General features: G+C 39.5%; 1 protein-coding gene across 1 annotated transcript in view; it reads left to right on the top strand.

Annotated features, from left to right (window-relative positions):
* Window positions 1-16,394, top strand: part of MGAM (maltase-glucoamylase) — a 120,881-nt gene that overhangs the window by 84,260 nt on the left and 20,227 nt on the right. The window contains 11 exon segments of the mRNA XM_055129602.1: window positions 2,049-2,137; window positions 2,769-2,818; window positions 4,517-4,684; window positions 5,662-5,814; window positions 6,217-6,417; window positions 9,045-9,199; window positions 12,472-12,640; window positions 12,890-12,986; window positions 13,758-13,870; window positions 14,816-14,941; window positions 16,130-16,258. Coding sequence (XP_054985577.1) covers window positions 2,049-2,137; window positions 2,769-2,818; window positions 4,517-4,684; window positions 5,662-5,814; window positions 6,217-6,417; window positions 9,045-9,199; window positions 12,472-12,640; window positions 12,890-12,986; window positions 13,758-13,870; window positions 14,816-14,941; window positions 16,130-16,258 — 1,450 coding nt within the window.

Below are 16,394 nucleotides of genomic sequence, written 5' to 3' on the forward strand. Positions count from 1 at the left end.
AACCCTTCCAGCAGAGGGAGTGCTGCCACCGACAATTTTCTGAGCATTTTTCTTTCTGGACTCTCTTGCTCCATAGCTGAGTTTTCTTATATCTGTAATATTAAGTAGCTCAATCACCATTATTTTATACTCTGAAAGCTCTACTACCTCAAGTTTTTAGGGGAATAGAATCCTATGTGTTGGGTAGTTTCCTTGTATGCTGATTAACAACTTTTTGTTTTCAAATTTGTTGATCTAAACATGGGTCCCTTCCTGTAGAGATAGATAGTTTCTACTCTCCTAGGTCGGAAGCCAGAACAGGGATCTTGTGTTGTAGGTAATCTGGGATCAGGCACTATTGAGCGTGTGGATCTTTCTGGGTCATCTAGGTCTTTGGGACCCTAGAAATGTTATTCTGGGTACTTTTAAAAAAATATTTTTTAGTTTATAAAGTAGTCACAATATTTGATTACATTTAATATTCAAACACCAATCTCACCACCATTACACCTTCCCGCTACCATATTTCGGATGTTTCCATCTTGAACCCCAAGCCCTGCCCCAATGCAAAACCGAAATAATATATTTTGTATTGTTTGTTATGAAGAACTGCTGATAATACTACAAAAATGTTTCACCAAGGGGTCATTAAGCCCTTCTATAAGAAATCACTAACATGTTATTAAAGGTTGAACCTTGTGTTTATGTATATATGAATATATGTATGTACATACATATACATATATATGTAAACAAAATATTTCCCTCTAAAAGTGGTTGCCTCCTACTTAGAACCCCATCAAATATGTTGCGATACTCTTCAGGTATGTGTAGGGTATGTGGTATAAATTGTCCAGGAATAGATTCACTTGTGGGTGAGGCTCGGCCTGAACATGTGGAGAGTGGCCATGAGCATGGTGGCAGTTGAGTTCTGGAAGCTTTCAGCTGCCAGGGCTGGTCCCTTGGGGTGGGGAGGGGTCTCACCCACACCCCTCCGGGGCACCCCATCATTCTGTGTTTCATATACGTATTTTACCTTCGGCGTCACTCTTTGCTTTCTGCTTCATTGACTAAAATTGTTGGATCTCTCTTATAATATTCTCGGTCCTCTATGGAGCTGTGATCAATTTCTCTTTGGGTCTTTTAGACTTCTTAGCAAGTAAAAGATACTCAACCAACATGTGTTACATAAAAGCAAGTAATCTAGTTGACAGAGTGGAGAGTTGAACCCTAAAAGACCGCAATAGTGAATGTGGGGTCACTGGTGCATTCAGCAGAAGCAGGAAATTGGGGCTTAAGTATCTACAGACCAGCAGACTAGACGTTGAAAACAACTGGCTGAAATGGCCTTTCTTTATAGTTATTTCTATTTTTCAATTTTAGGTGCTTTTGAAATATTATTTTGTGATTTCTAAACTATAAAGCTGGATACCATATTGTTTCACTTTTCTGTTAAGAGAAATCGATAATCAAATTAGGAAAGTTGTCATTTCATAAAATAATTTTTAATCAATTTTATTGGTTTTTGAGTCAAAGAAATTTAAATGAGGGAAGATCTGTAAGTTCCCCAATGAAATAAACATGTGTGTGTGTGTGTGTGTGTGTGAGAGAGAGAGAGAGAGAGAGAGAGAGAGAGAGAGAGAGAGAGAGAGAGAGAGAGAGAGAGAGAGAGAACTGAGGATTAAACCCAATGCCTCATATATGCAAGGCAAGTGCTTTATCACTGAGCTACATCCTCAGGCTCTTTTGTATGTCACCACTGGTTATTCAGTTGAACCAATTATTGTCTACAATTTCTTTATCTTCTAGTCATCTGTATTCTGAAGTATAGCTGCACCCACAGCTTTAATTGTCCCTGTTGCAGTGATTCCAGCTCCTTGCCGGTCTTTCAGGGTATTCTTATCTCCTCTGACTGAAGATTCTGATTCTATTGGAAGAGGCTCCTTTTGATCTTGACATATATGAAGAAACAGAACTTTCTGCTGTGTCTAATCTTCCCCAGTTGAAATCTGTGGAAAAAAGATTCTTTGAATCCTAAGCCTGTCTCATACATGTATTTTTTTCCACAGCCGGAAGAACGCTCTTGGTCTTATCATTGCCCTGGATGAGAAAAAAGAAGCGAAAGGTGAACTCTTCTGGGATGATGGACAATCGATAGGTAAGCGCTATTACTACCTTGTTGCTACACTCAAGCCTGCATCTCTAAGCTACCCTACCACTCCACTGTGGAAGAAATCTCACTAGGCACAGAACCATTAACCATTCTTGAGAAGTTTAGTTTGAGGTATAATGTTTAGGGGTGGTGGTAGAGGAACCAAAAGTGGAAAGAAAATACATTTCTACCTCTTAGAATTTTTCTATTGCTGAGCTAAGTAATTCTAGGCTTCTTTGTATTGTCAAAGAACTTCTGAGAGAGGCTTTACTGTTCCTGCCATTTGAAGTGGATGTTTCTTTCCCAACTACTTGTGAACTATTGTGAATAATATGAAAGACACGCTCCTGTTAGTGAGACCTTAAGAAAACACTTTGTGAAGGTGCCTCGATCTAGCTGCGGGGCACCTTAGCCATTTTTCATAGTAATGTTACTATAACTTAAGCACAGGGAATGGATTTGCCTAAGAAGTATGCAATGAAAAAACTTGGAGTTGAAGGAAATGGGAAAAGGGAGGCTTGGCCTTGGAGACTATAGTCTCATCATTCGTCAGAGGTAGCTTCGAGGAGAACCAGGGTGAAATCTGTTCTATTTTGGCAAGCAGACAGCAGTCTGACTACTTTTCTCTCACTTTCAGATACTTTGACCCAAGACAAACATATCTTCTATGAGTTTTCTGTCACCCAAGTGAGTACTCGTGTGTGGTTGTGTGTGTGTGTATTTTGTGTTATATTTGTTATTGTTGTTGTTTTTGGCCCCAGCTTGTAACACTTGGGGGTACTCCTGGTACCATGTTTGGGATCCATGCTATTGGTGTTGACGAACATACCCTGAGCTCCTGCATACAAAGCATCTGCTCCAGTCCTTTAAGTGATCTTTCCTGTCCACAAATAGCATATTTTTATGAGATCTGGGTGTGAGATTTGTCTATTAGCAGATGTGTATAATTACATTTTTAGTCATATTTTTATGACTATGGATGAGCACATTTCGATATATGAGTTAGCTTAGAATACTTGAATCTCAGTGTAGTCAGTCTTTAAAAGTTCTGTTTTAAGAACATTTGTCTGTGTTGCTGTTTCTTGAGTCCATATTAGTAATAACAGCTAACAGCCATTCAGAGAGCTTTGGGTATCTGGCCTAAGATGTATTGTGTAATCACAAAATAAGTAACTGAGGTGGTGAGTGGGCTGCAACAGTCTCTGTCCCTCCACATGCATTGGGTGGCCATGAGCCACTTTCCCACCCTGGCCTACAGCCGCTGCCAATAGACGTGTGAAGGAGGAACAGGACCTCTAGGTTGGTTGGTGACCAGTGGTCGTTTACTCCATTCTCCCCATGCGTCTGTTCCAATTACACTAAGCGCCCCATTCCAGTCTCACTCTGCCCCTCATTCCCATCCCCTCCTGTCCCCCATGCTCCTCTCTTCATGTTCCTTCACAGAGTCCCGGTCTAGTCCCAACCTCTAAACAATGGGGGTAGCCACTACACCCAGATCAGGTAGCACAATCAACATATGAAAGATAAAACAAAGATAAGACATTGATCTGCTCAAGGTGAAATACCACCTAGGGGTGGTTTTTTTTTTCCCTTTCCTTAGTCCAGCAATCACTTAAACATTCATCTTAATTCTATTTCTTAATAACATTAGTCATTTTATATGGACATAGAGATACGTTGAGTTTGTAGCTGGTTCTCCTGGGAATGCCCCACTATAGATCCCAGAATACAGTGTTTAGGCCAGATTAGTCTTTCCTAACCCTAGCAGGGTCCTAGTCTAGTTCTTACTCTTTGAATCATGAAAGAATTTGTACTTTTTTTTGTATTATGGTACTTGGTCTGGTCCATTACAATGCCAGGGCAGCTCATAGCTTGCCTTGGGCCCATTAGGCCCTCGTCAGGACCCTGCTTTTGGGGTGCTAGGAACTAAGGGCAACTGAGGCTTAGGTTGAGAAAACAGATGCCCAAGACTGAATATTCTTTGGAGTCATTTAACAGCCAAGTTACAGAAGCATAACATTAACTGTCTTTCTATGTCTATACAAAAATGACATTGCTCTAAAGTAAATATACAAACACATAAGGAGAAGAGAAGAGCAATATTGCACTTAAAAATACAAATCCAGTGTCCAAGAAGGATTTGACCTAACAAGTCAACAGAGTCTGATTTGGGAATAAAGGTGATTGACCGGTTGGGGATGCAGAGCACAAAGAAAGAGGTTACAGACAAACACAGAGGAATGGAAGTGCCTTGGGAGAATTGTGATGGATGTTACTCAGTAAACCTAAGTGCCTGTGGCAGAGGAGAAAGCAAAAACCAATGTTATCCTAAAATGTATTTGAGAAACTGTTTATTATTGGCAAATACTTCTGCTTGTTTTATAGGACCGCTTGGATATGAAGACTTTGCCTTCAACCTACAAAGATCCTAATAATTTAGAATTTCAAAACATTACAATACTCGGGATCCCACCTATTATGCACGTAACAGTGAAACACAATGGTGCTCCAATTCAAATGTCTCCCAAAATCACTAATGACAATACACGACAGGTAAAACTCCATTTATTGGGATAGCTTATTAGGATTTTCATAGCTTACAATGTTCTTTTTGACAAGTTGCATGGATCCCTGAAGGACTAAGGCATGCTTTAATACCTGTTTAGGAAGGACAGAAGATTTGGAGAAGAAGGATGACTGGGCTAGAATGAATTAGAGAAACTGTGCACATTTTGCCTCCATTTTGGAAGTGGTGCTGGCACTAGTTCAGGGTTTGACACTGTCAGGATTGAGGATGTTTTTCCTCTGTGATTTGAAGTAACTGCTTAATTTGAAGTAACTGCTATAATGGGATTGGTTACAGCAGTATAAAAGAGCATGCAGGGAGGAAATAAATAAAATAAGGAACAGACCCTCAAAGCAAGAGAGTAAAGAATCGCCAGCTAGTCCATATATCCGTAGGTATGAATTCAATAATTAGTTATTATCTGGAAATTTTGTTTTCCAAACAGAAAACAGTGAGTAAGAGGAAACGTTTACATGGGGTAGGCAACTATCAGTGTATTCTACAAGCAGGCATGGTTTTTCCAGAAAGGGCATTTACACAGATACAATACTCAGACCAAGAATGTAGACCAGACCCATCTAAGGACCCTAAGGACTGAAAATAGCTTTGTGTTAATCTGTAAGTATACAAGTACAATAGGCAGGATTCATTTTTTGAAAAAGATCAGTTTGGATTGAATTTGTGATCAGACTTTGAAGGGTTTAAGGTAGTTATCTCGACCACTGGTCCATGAACCGGTATTGGTGTGAAGTTGGGGTTGAAAACCATTAGTTTGCTGCCATGGTTTTAACTACCAGCCCATAGACTAGGAGGTCAAACAGGTGTCCTAGTCTGAAGATGTAAAAAGGTTAAAGTATGTAAAAAGGTAAAAGGTCTGAGGTATCTAAATTCGAAGGACCTATCTGACCTGTCAGCTCTTGCATTCCTGAGCATGCTTTCCCTTGCTCGTTCTCTATTCATACAGATCACTTACATCACAAATCTTAAACTTACCCTGGGAGAAGCATATACCTTGGAGTGGAGAATGAATACAAGGAATGAAGATAAAATAGACTGTTATCCTGACCAGGATGGTGTCACCCAGGAGAAATGCATTGCACGTGGTTGTGTCTGGGAGGTAACCATTGTGTTATCAGACATTCAGACCCTTTGTACTTTGTATTTTGGGGAATGTAGCTCCAGCTCCCATGTCTGTCCTGAAAATCCTTGAAAAGAAAGGAATTCTGAAAGGAACCTAAATTTTTCTTTTGAATGTGAAGGATCAATAGGAGCAGGGAGGGAATGTGGAGGGAATGTTTCTGTTTTTACACATATTTAAATGATGACTAAGAATTCAAACGATGTCACTCCTGAGGAGTGTATATGATTCAAGGAGATTCGGACTAGGGATATGCATCAGTGATAGAATTGAAGGATTGAGAAATGTCTGGTTTTCTTTCCTTTAAAATGCCTTCCCTAACCCCTCTTTTTCTAATCGTCCTCAGACTGTTGTGGAACTAACTTTGACTTTACTTTCCAGGAAACCAACGCTGAGCGAGTCCCTTACTGCTATTTTAAAGACAGTCTGTACTCTGTCCACAATATTCAGAATGTTTCAAATGGGATTACAGCTTCCCTTTCCCTAAAACCCGAGGCTCCTGCCAGCGCTTTCCCCTCCACACCTGTGAGAGAGCTCAGTCTGAGTGTCACCTACCACAAGAACGAGATGCTGCAGTTTAAGGTAAGTGTTTGCAGTATATATGTCAATTACTAGTGACAGTTTTCTCAGTGCCACAAAGCTTTGCTAGTCATAGTAACTGAAACAAATGTGCTCTTCTAAGCTATCCTGACTCCATATCACTATCTGAGAGCAATCAAACAACAGGCAGATCTATTCTCATCTGGCAAGTACTAATGCAAAATGAAAATGATCAGGAGGACAATAATGCAAAGGAGAGTCATATTAGAAGGGGATGAGTTATATGATTCATGTGAGGGATCCAGCGGAGTCAGACCTGGTACAGGGAAAGAGATACAGAACTGTGCTCAACTTTGGGAGAGGTAGGAAGTAGGATGCTGGTATCTGGTTATTGATCATCAGTTGGTCAGCTAAGAGAGGAAAGGACTGGAAAAACAAAGGGTCCCTAGTTTGTACCCCTACACAAGGTGGTAACAAGGTGGTATCTTTCATTGGTCTGGGATCATTGAAAAGGCTTGGACTTATGCAAAATAAGACTCAGTTAAATTTTAGACACTAAATTTGGAGAATGTGTAAAAAGAGTCAAAACAGTGTTGTGATCTTTTAATTTCTAGGAATGAAATAAAATACTGATGGGCTACCTTTATGCGTATTTTTCTGCAAAATTATTTTTCAGAGTCAGGTCTTTTCATCTTTATGTTTCTGAACTCTGGCACAAAAAATGTTAACGTTCAGATGTTTATTGAGAGAGTGAGGGAATGAATGAATGATGCCAGTGTAGCTTGATTAAAAGGTCTTCCTAATCTCATACCCAACTCTTTGGTGTTAGTCTCCCATTCTGTTGTTTTATATTCTGCAAATGAGTGCAATTTTTCTGTGTCCGTCTCTTTCTTTCTGACTCATTTCACTTAGCATGATACTTTCCATGTTGATCCACTTATATGCAAAGTTCATGACTTCATCCTCTGTGACAGCTGCATAGTATTCCATTGTGTAGATGTACCAAAGTTTCTTTAACCCGTCATCTGTTCTAGGGCATTTAGTTTTTTTTTCAGATTCTGGCTATTGTAAACAGTGCTACGATGAACATACAGGTGCAGATGTCATTTCAACTGTACTTTTTTGCCTCTCCGGGATATATTCCCAGAAGTGGTATTGCTGGGTCATATAGGAACTCAATTTCTAATTTTTTGAGAACTGACCATATTGTTTTTCAAAAGGGCTGAACCAGTCGGCATTCCCAGCAGTAGTGTAGGAGGGTTCCTTTCTCCCCACATCCATGCCAACAGTGGTTGCTTTTGTTCTTTTGAATGTGAGCCAGTCTCTTGGTGTGAGAGATGCCAGTGTAGCTCATTGTATCTCGGAGTTGTTTTTATCTGCATAACCTGATGATTAGTGATGAACAAATTTCTTGATTCCTATAATCTCCCAATACTGAATCAAGATGACTTGGAATACTTGAATAGACCCATTAATATCAAGGAAATTGAAGCTGTTATCAAATGTCTTCCCAAAAAACAAAAGCCCAGGCCCGGATGGATTCACTAGTGAATTCTTCCAAATCTTTAAAGAGGACCTGTTGCCTGTTCTCTTTAAGCTTTTTAAGGAAATTGAAGAAACACAGACTCTACCAAACAGGTTCTATGAGGCTCATATCTCCCTAATACCAAAGGCAAACAAAGATACCACTAACAAAGAAAACTACAGGCCAATATCCCTGATAAACACGAATGCAAAGATTTTCAGCAAAATATTGGCAAATAGAATTCAACAACTCATCAAAAAAATCATACATCACAACCAAGTAGGATTCATCCCGGGGATGCAAGGATGGTTTAACATCCGGAAATCAATCAACATAATCCATCATGTCAACAAAAGTAAAAATAAAAACCATATGATCATTTCAATAGATGCAGAGAAAGCATTTGACAAGATCCAACACCCATTTAATGAAAACTCTCACCAAAATACCTTAGAAGGAACTTTCTTCAAGATAGTCGAAGTTCTTTTTTTCTTTATTCGATCAATGGTTGCAGAGCTTTTCATACTCAGCCTATATTTTCCCCTCTAAACTTTCCCTCTTAGCTAGAAATAGCAGGAGAAAATTTCCCCCCAATGTAAAGAGTCTTACTGTGCTGGTCCTTCTCATTTTCACTGGTGATCATTCTCTTCTTAAAGACAACATCTTCATTTTAGTAGTATGGCAAGCAGAAATAAAATGGATACTTAATGAATCAATTTAGCAAGGGCAGTAATTTTTCTAATCAATGTAGAGTTAATGTTTTGGGAGGGTATTCTTTTTTTCAGTTTGGAAATTTTCATATATTTGTATGTCCTCATATACTTAAATACGATGTACTGAAAAAATAATAATATATACATAAGCGCCAAATAACAGATTGATTTTCTTAAGAGAGCACCAATGTCAAAATGATTGTATTTTCATATCAATATATTCCTTTAAAATAAATGCAATAGATTTGAATCATATTTGAATAATGTCAGAATTATAACATTATTCTTTGACATGTCAATAAAATCCAAATGAGCATAAAGAAGATAAGGTAATATAGCCTTCAGACTTTGTCAAAAATATCAAAATTCCATGAAGGGTAAAGGTTTCAAAAGTACTGTTCTCACCTACAATCTATTTTTTTCTATTCTAGATTTATGATCCCAACAACAAACGCTATGAAGTCCCAGTTCCTCTCAACTTACCGAATGCTCCATCCAGCACCCCTGCAGGTAGACTCTATGAAGTCAAAATTACAGAAGATCCATTTGGGATTCTAATTATTCGGAAGAGCACAGACACCATCATGCAAGTATCTCCATGTCTGGTTTTGGAACTGGTGTTGATCAATTGTCTTTCTATCTTTATGTCACTGCAGGTCATATTCTGAGTCAAAACATCACATCATCCATTCTTTTATGTCAATTCTTATAAGCAATGTTCCATCCACTCAGAATAGTTACCAAGGCAATAGCAGAAACCTGGGGATTCATTTAAGAAATGTTATAGAAGGTGGTTGTAGAAAATGAGGTCTCTCTTCTCATGACCAAAGAAAATGTAATTAGCAAATAACAAAGATAAGTTCAAAATATACACAATGGGGTTTAGATAATGACAGCGAATAGGTGGGAAAACTAACCTGGTGATCCTCTGATGCTGTGCTTTTGATGTATGCTTAAAGTAAGCCTCTTTAAGGAGTGTAATTAAAATGGACCTGTTCACCAAAAGGCACATGAAAAAGTGCTCTACATCACTAATCATCAGGGAGATGCAGATCAAAAGAACCATGAGATACCACCTCACACCACAGAGACTAGCACACATCCAAAAGAACAAAAGCAACCACTGTTGGAGAGGATGTGGGGAGAAAGGGACTCTTCTGCACTGCTGGTGGGAATGCCGACTAGTTCAGCCCTTTTGGAAAACAATATGGACGATTCTCAAAAAATTAGATATTGAGCTCCCATTTGACCCAGCAATACCACTGCTGGGAATATATCCCAGAGAGGCAAAAAAGTATAGTCAAAATGACATCTGCACTTATATGTTCTTTGCAGCACTGTTTACAATAGCCAGAATCTGGAAAAAAACCGAGTGCCCTAGAACAGATGACTGGTTGAAGAAACTTTGGTACATCTATACAATGGAATACTATGCAGCTGTTAGAAAAAAGGAGGTCATGAATTTTGTATATAAGTGGATCGGCATGCAAAGTATCATGATAAGTGAAATGAGTCAGAAAGAGAAAGACATAGAAAGATTGCACTCATCTGTGGAATATAAAGTAACAGGCTAGGAGACTAACACCCAAGAGTAGAAGAATAGTAGAAATAAGTACCACGAGGTTGACTCCATGGCTTGGAAGCTGACCTCACATTCTGGGGAGAGGGTAACTCAGAGAAGGGATCATCAAGTATAATCCGGTCAGAGGCCAAGCGGGGGAAGGATGATGCAGGCTGAATGTAGACTAGAGACTGAACACAGTGGCCACTCAACACCTCTATTGCGAACCACAACACCTAATTAGAGAGAGAGAACAAAAAGAAATGCCCTGCCACAGTGGCAGGGTGGGGTGGGGGGCGATGGGATTGGGGAGGGTAGGAGGGATGCTGGGTTTACTGGTGGTGGAGAATGGGCACTGGTGAAGGGATGGGTCCTCAATATTTGTATGGGGGAAACATGAGCACAAAAATGTAAAAATCTGTAAAAAAAATGGACCTGTTCATAATGTATATACTTTTATGCATTTTTTGAGAAGTCTCCATACTATTTTCCATAGAGGCATTCCCACCAATAGTGAATGAAGATTCCCTTTTCACTGTGTCCCAGCCAATACTGATTGTTTACATTCTTTGTGATGTATACCATTTTCCATAGTGTTAAATGGTATCTCATTCAAATTATGATTTGTATTACACCAGCATATTATAATAAACACGGCTTAATTATTTCTGGTGGCATGGTTGGCCCTATGTCCTTTCTGGGAAAAAGAATTTGTTTATCTCCATTTCCAATATTTTGATGGATCTCTTTTTTTGATGAGCCTTATTTTTTTTTTGAGAATTGGAGTGCTTGATACCCAGTAATTTGATGTAGCCCCCATTTTTTGTTATTTTTGCTAATGGAGTCTGTCTAAAAATGACTTCATATCTTGGAGAGTTCTGCTTATATTTTTCCCTCATTTGTTTTATGAACTACTAAGAATATTCAATTCTCTTTGAATGAATTTTTGTGTGTTATCAGTGTCATTGCTGCACCATGTGTAATAACTAGGATTTAAAACAACTTAAATATCCAGTGACAGATGAAGGGATGAATCTGGAGTATATCATATTAGGTCAAATAAGTCAAATAAATCAGAGAGGAAAGGCAGTACCAGCTGATCTCTCTCTCATCTTTGGATTATGGACCAAACCCAAATAAAAGACAGTATCTAACAATGATAAACCCTTGGCCTTAGATTACAAGACTGAGATTATTTAGTTGAAATCGGGGAAGGGGTGGTGTGGGAAGAAGTAGACAGGAATTAATGTATGAATATTGGTGGCGGGTCTTGGGTACTTTGATGATGGTGAGGTTTGATAAATATTAGCACTATTGTAGACTTCATACTTAAACTATATTCAAATTAATGTTAATAACAGTGATAACATATGACTTAGATAAGGACAAGGCAGATCTGGGAGAAGAGTTGGTAAGCTATAGATAAATGTATTAGTAAGTTCATAGAACCACAACAGGAGCAAAGCCAGCATGAAAAGAGGGACAGAAGTCCAATCTGTTGAGCTAAACTGTGAAAAGGAAAATATGTGAGGTGATGTGGAGCTGAATATTGGGTGTTCTTCAGGTGATCAATGAAGAAATCACTAAGAATTATAAACCAGGGAGTCATAATTAGGAGATGTGCGTGATTTAATTTTTGACTATTTTCACTCTCAGTGGTGCTCAGGACTCCCTTAGACATGGTTCTGGGTGCCAGGATCACTCCCAGCCACACCTGGGTCTGCATATGTGGTGCTGGGAATTGAACTAGGGTTGGTTATGTGCACGGTAAGCACCTTAATGCTTATACTGTCTGTCCAACCCTCGAGAAGTCTTTTTAAAAATATCTTCCTAGGGGAGCAAGAGCAGTCCTTAGAGTTGGAAAGGAGTGATGGCAATCAAAGATGAGTGATAAAAACTTGATATTCTGAAAGGAGAACTGAAAAGAATGAGAAATCAAGGAAAATAGAGCAAAGATTACTTCCTGGTTTTTTTTTTTGGCCAGAACAATTACTATTATTATTATTTATAATTATTATTGGGGGTTTCAGGGCTACACCTGGTGATATTCAGGGGTCAGTCTTTGCTCTATGCTCAGATATAACTCCTACATGTCCTCAGGGGACATATGGGATACCAGGGATCAAATCCAGCTTGATCCCAGGACAACTATGATTCTTTCTATCAAATAGACTTTCCCTCCCTGTATTCTGAGTAGGGGAGAGAATCAAAAGTCTGAGTGTCCTTGGAAAGTTCACTACTTAGAATCAGTAGAATGACTTTCTCCTAAACATGCCCCTTTGCGGTGTGTGTTGCAGATGGGACTCGCGGGTCCTGGGCTTCACTTTCAATGACATGTTCATTCGCATCTCCACGCGCCTCCCCTCCACCTACCTCTATGGCTTTGGGGAGAACGAGCACACGTCTTTCCGAAGAGACCTGAACTGGCGCACCTGGGGCATGTTTTCCCGAGACGAACCCCCTGGGGTAAGAGCAGAGCAGGTGGCATCTGGCGACTCAGCTTCTCTTCACCCACATGGGATTCCCATCATGCTCTGGCTTCCGACACTGCACTCGGAAGGTCACACTCTGCTTTGAGACATGTGGGACATTTTTAGAGTCCTTTACTTGTCACTTGTTTTATTTCACATAAGTCTAGATATAACTACGCTTGTGATTTTTGTTCTTTCTCTGCCACAGTCCCTTTTAACCAACTATCTCACGTGACTCTCTTAGTACCTGAAGAATTCTTATGGTGTCCAACCCTACTACATGGCCATGGAGGAGGATGGCAGTGCCCACGGGGTGCTCCTGCTGAACAGCAATGCCATGGGTAAGAGAATGCCAGCATCTCCCCTTGGTTTTTGTGAAACTTCCTTGAGGAATTTTAGAGTGTGTTTGATCTAGATGCTCCCTGGTGTCAATATTATCTTCTTCTGGGCAGTTATTATTATTATTTTTCTTTACAAACTTTCTCTTTATTTCTATTCAATGACAACAAGAATCAGCCCAAGTTAAACTTGGATGAAATTACAAAAGCAGGGATAGCAAAACTAAGGGAACACTTAAAAGTCTAAAGGACGACCAGTGAGAGACGTTGGTGTATTTTGAAGGACTGGTGAAGCTATGGGTTAGAGTGCATACTCTGAGGGGCTTATGAGGTGAAGGAAATTTGTATGGTACATTTAGAAAAGGGTGGAAAATCAGGAAGTGGTGTGGGAAAAACATACACTTGAAAATTGGTGAAATCTAAAGAAGATCTGTAGCTGAGTCAGTTGTATTCTATGAATGTCAGCTTCTTGATTTTGACAATGCATGATGATTATGTAAAAGGAAAGTTTTTCTAAGATAAGTTATCCTAAGTTACACTAATAATATAAAATGAGCTAATTTATCAGACGTATTCAATAAGACACACCAAGGGGAGAAATCCAGGGAGAAGCATGTGACTTTGACTTTTCAACTCTGTGTAAGTATAATAAAAATACTTCCTCTCAATATTAGCTACTAGGGAAACAGGAAGAGGGAGAATACAGAATGAATTTGAGGGGAATCCCACACAGTGAAACTTTCTAGCCTGATTGGTACTTTCCTATAATTTCAGATGTGACATTCCAGCCCATGCCTGCCTTAACATATCGCACCATAGGGGGAATTCTGGACTTTTATGTGGTCTTGGGGCCCACTCCAGAACTTGTCACTCAGCAGTATACGGAGGTAAGAATGAATTTCATTGATTACTATGTGTGTATATAATATGTTAAAAGCGCCCACAGACATATTCATTAGTCCAGCTCTCAAATAGGAACTGGAATTGTGAATGCTTCTGGGATACAGGTTTATAGATCAAGCAACAAAGCAACAATAAGTAAAATCTAGATAAACATTCAGTTCTTATCATCTCAAAGCCTCTAAGAGTGACATAAATGGTAGTAATGACAGTGGGTGGGGGGGCCCACAAAAATAGTGGTGGCGATTGTGGTGGTAGAAGTGATAATCAGGGATGGTGGTGATGATGATGATGGGTGTGGTGACTGACACGTGGTGGTGGAAGTATTGGTTATGATTTTGGCCACGGCATAGTTATGCTGATGGTGTTAGTGCTGTTGGAAGTGGAAGTGACAGAAAGATTTCACTGGTGACTCTGTTGGTCATAGTGACCATGACAGCTGGTTTGGCAGCAGCAGTAACTTGCATATAAAACCTATGGAATATCACTGAGATATTTGCTGAGTATCAGAACATTTTTTCACTTATTTCATCATCCTCCAAAACAGTATGAAGCAAAGAGCATTATTATCTGTAACTCAGAGGAAGAAATTGAAATATATAAAGGATAGTTCAATTTTTCTGAGTCACATAGCCAACCGGATTGTAGCCTGTCTGGTAACCCAGGCCGCTTGGCATTTAGATTCTGTTATTAGCTAATACGTTAGGATGCTTCTGAATCAAACCACATTTCTCCTAAATTGTACAGATGGTGATCAATCCTAGTAGGATGCTTTCTCCCATATGAGAAAAGAGCTTTGCACACTTCTTTCTCTCTGGAATTGAATTTGTTGACTGTCAGACTTGGAGCACTTAAAAGAGTGCCGCTTTTTGTATTCTTTAATACACAGACCTTCTCATTTAACGACTAATATGTTCTATTTAATTTTCTAGCTAGTTGGTCGGCCAGTGATGGTTCCTTACTGGTCCTTGGGATTCCAGCTGTGCCGTTATGGATACCAGAATGATTCTGAGATTGCCGATTTGTATGATAAAATGGTGGCTGCCCAAATCCCCTATGTACGTTCATAATCTGTGGTATGCTAGCTCTGAAACATCCTAAAAGCCAGTACTAGGTTCATTTGTTTGGTTTGGGAGGGAGGTGTTCGATCAACTTGCAAAGATCTTTTTCATAGAATACCATGCAGAACTCATCGCAACCCAGCAATTCTGGGAGATTACTGTCCCCATCTAGATTCATGTGACTCACCAAGGGAGAGACCCTTACAGTCAACCAAGGGTCCTTTTTTTTCAAAAAAAGAATATTCTTTTAATTGAATCACAGTAAAATACACAGCTATAAAGTTGTCCATGATTGGATTTCAGTCATATAATGTTCCAACACCTGTCCCCTTCAGTGTACATTTCTCACTACAAATAGTCCCAGTTTTCCTCCTACCCCACCCAACCCCACCTCTTTGGCAAACACTGCTCTCTCTCTCTCTCTCTATTTCTCTCTTTCTCTCCTTTTGGCCATTATGGTTTCCAATACAGATACTGAAAAGTTATCATGTATATCCCTTTACACACTTGAACACTCAGTTCCTGTCCAGAATGATCATTTCCAACAATCAAGGGTTCTTTTATACTATATCATGCCTCCAAATCTCTGAAACGGCTTTAAAATACATTTAGTTATGAACAGTCTTGGTGTCATAAGAACAAAAGATTTCCCCAAAATTACTGTTGTTTAATTCACAAACAAAACCAGGGTCAAATTCAGTCCATCACAGTGGTAATAGGTAAAATCTTTGTGAGAACTGCATGCACCATTCCCTGAACTCTGGACTGATCCGGAGTCTAATGTAGGGATCATTTTAGAAGAAACACCTATGGAAACACAGTCTGTTCTTCACTTGTGGATCCAAGAACAGGTTTTGATCATAAGAAAACTGAACCTTCTATCCATTGGCCATTACAAGCCACTTTATCACTCATTTTTTTGGTTAGATCCTTAGCAGAGTACTTATCACCTCTATTTTTTGACTTTGTTCATTTCGTCTTGCCCCATTTTATGACAACATACTAGAAAATTAGGTGAATTTCCCAGAATACTAGTTAACAAACAACAAAACTGGAGTTTTAAAGAATAAGAAAGAAGTCACTTGACACTTATTATCACTTGCTGTGTGTGGGGGTGGGTGTTTCACCTGGAAGGGGGATGTCTAAGCCAGCAGTCTCAGTTTCTTGTGCATCTCCCCTCCCCAGGATGTGCAATACTCTGACATTGACTACATGGAGCGACAGCTGGACTTCACCCTCAGCCCCAAGTTTCAGGGCTTTCCACAGCTGATCGATCGCATGAAGAATGATGGGATGCGAATCATCCTCATTCTGGTCAGTCCCCATGGGAATGTGAGGAGTTTCTTTGGGAAAGTCCATGGGAATTGGTGGAGAATGCTTTATCTTCTGTTTCTTTTGAACAGAGATTTCTAGGTCTTATGGACCTGAAGAAGCAACATTGATACACTGG

This window comes from Sorex araneus, chromosome 1, assembly GCF_027595985.1.
Source record: "Sorex araneus isolate mSorAra2 chromosome 1, mSorAra2.pri, whole genome shotgun sequence".
Taxonomy (NCBI): Eukaryota; Metazoa; Chordata; class Mammalia; order Eulipotyphla; family Soricidae; genus Sorex; species Sorex araneus.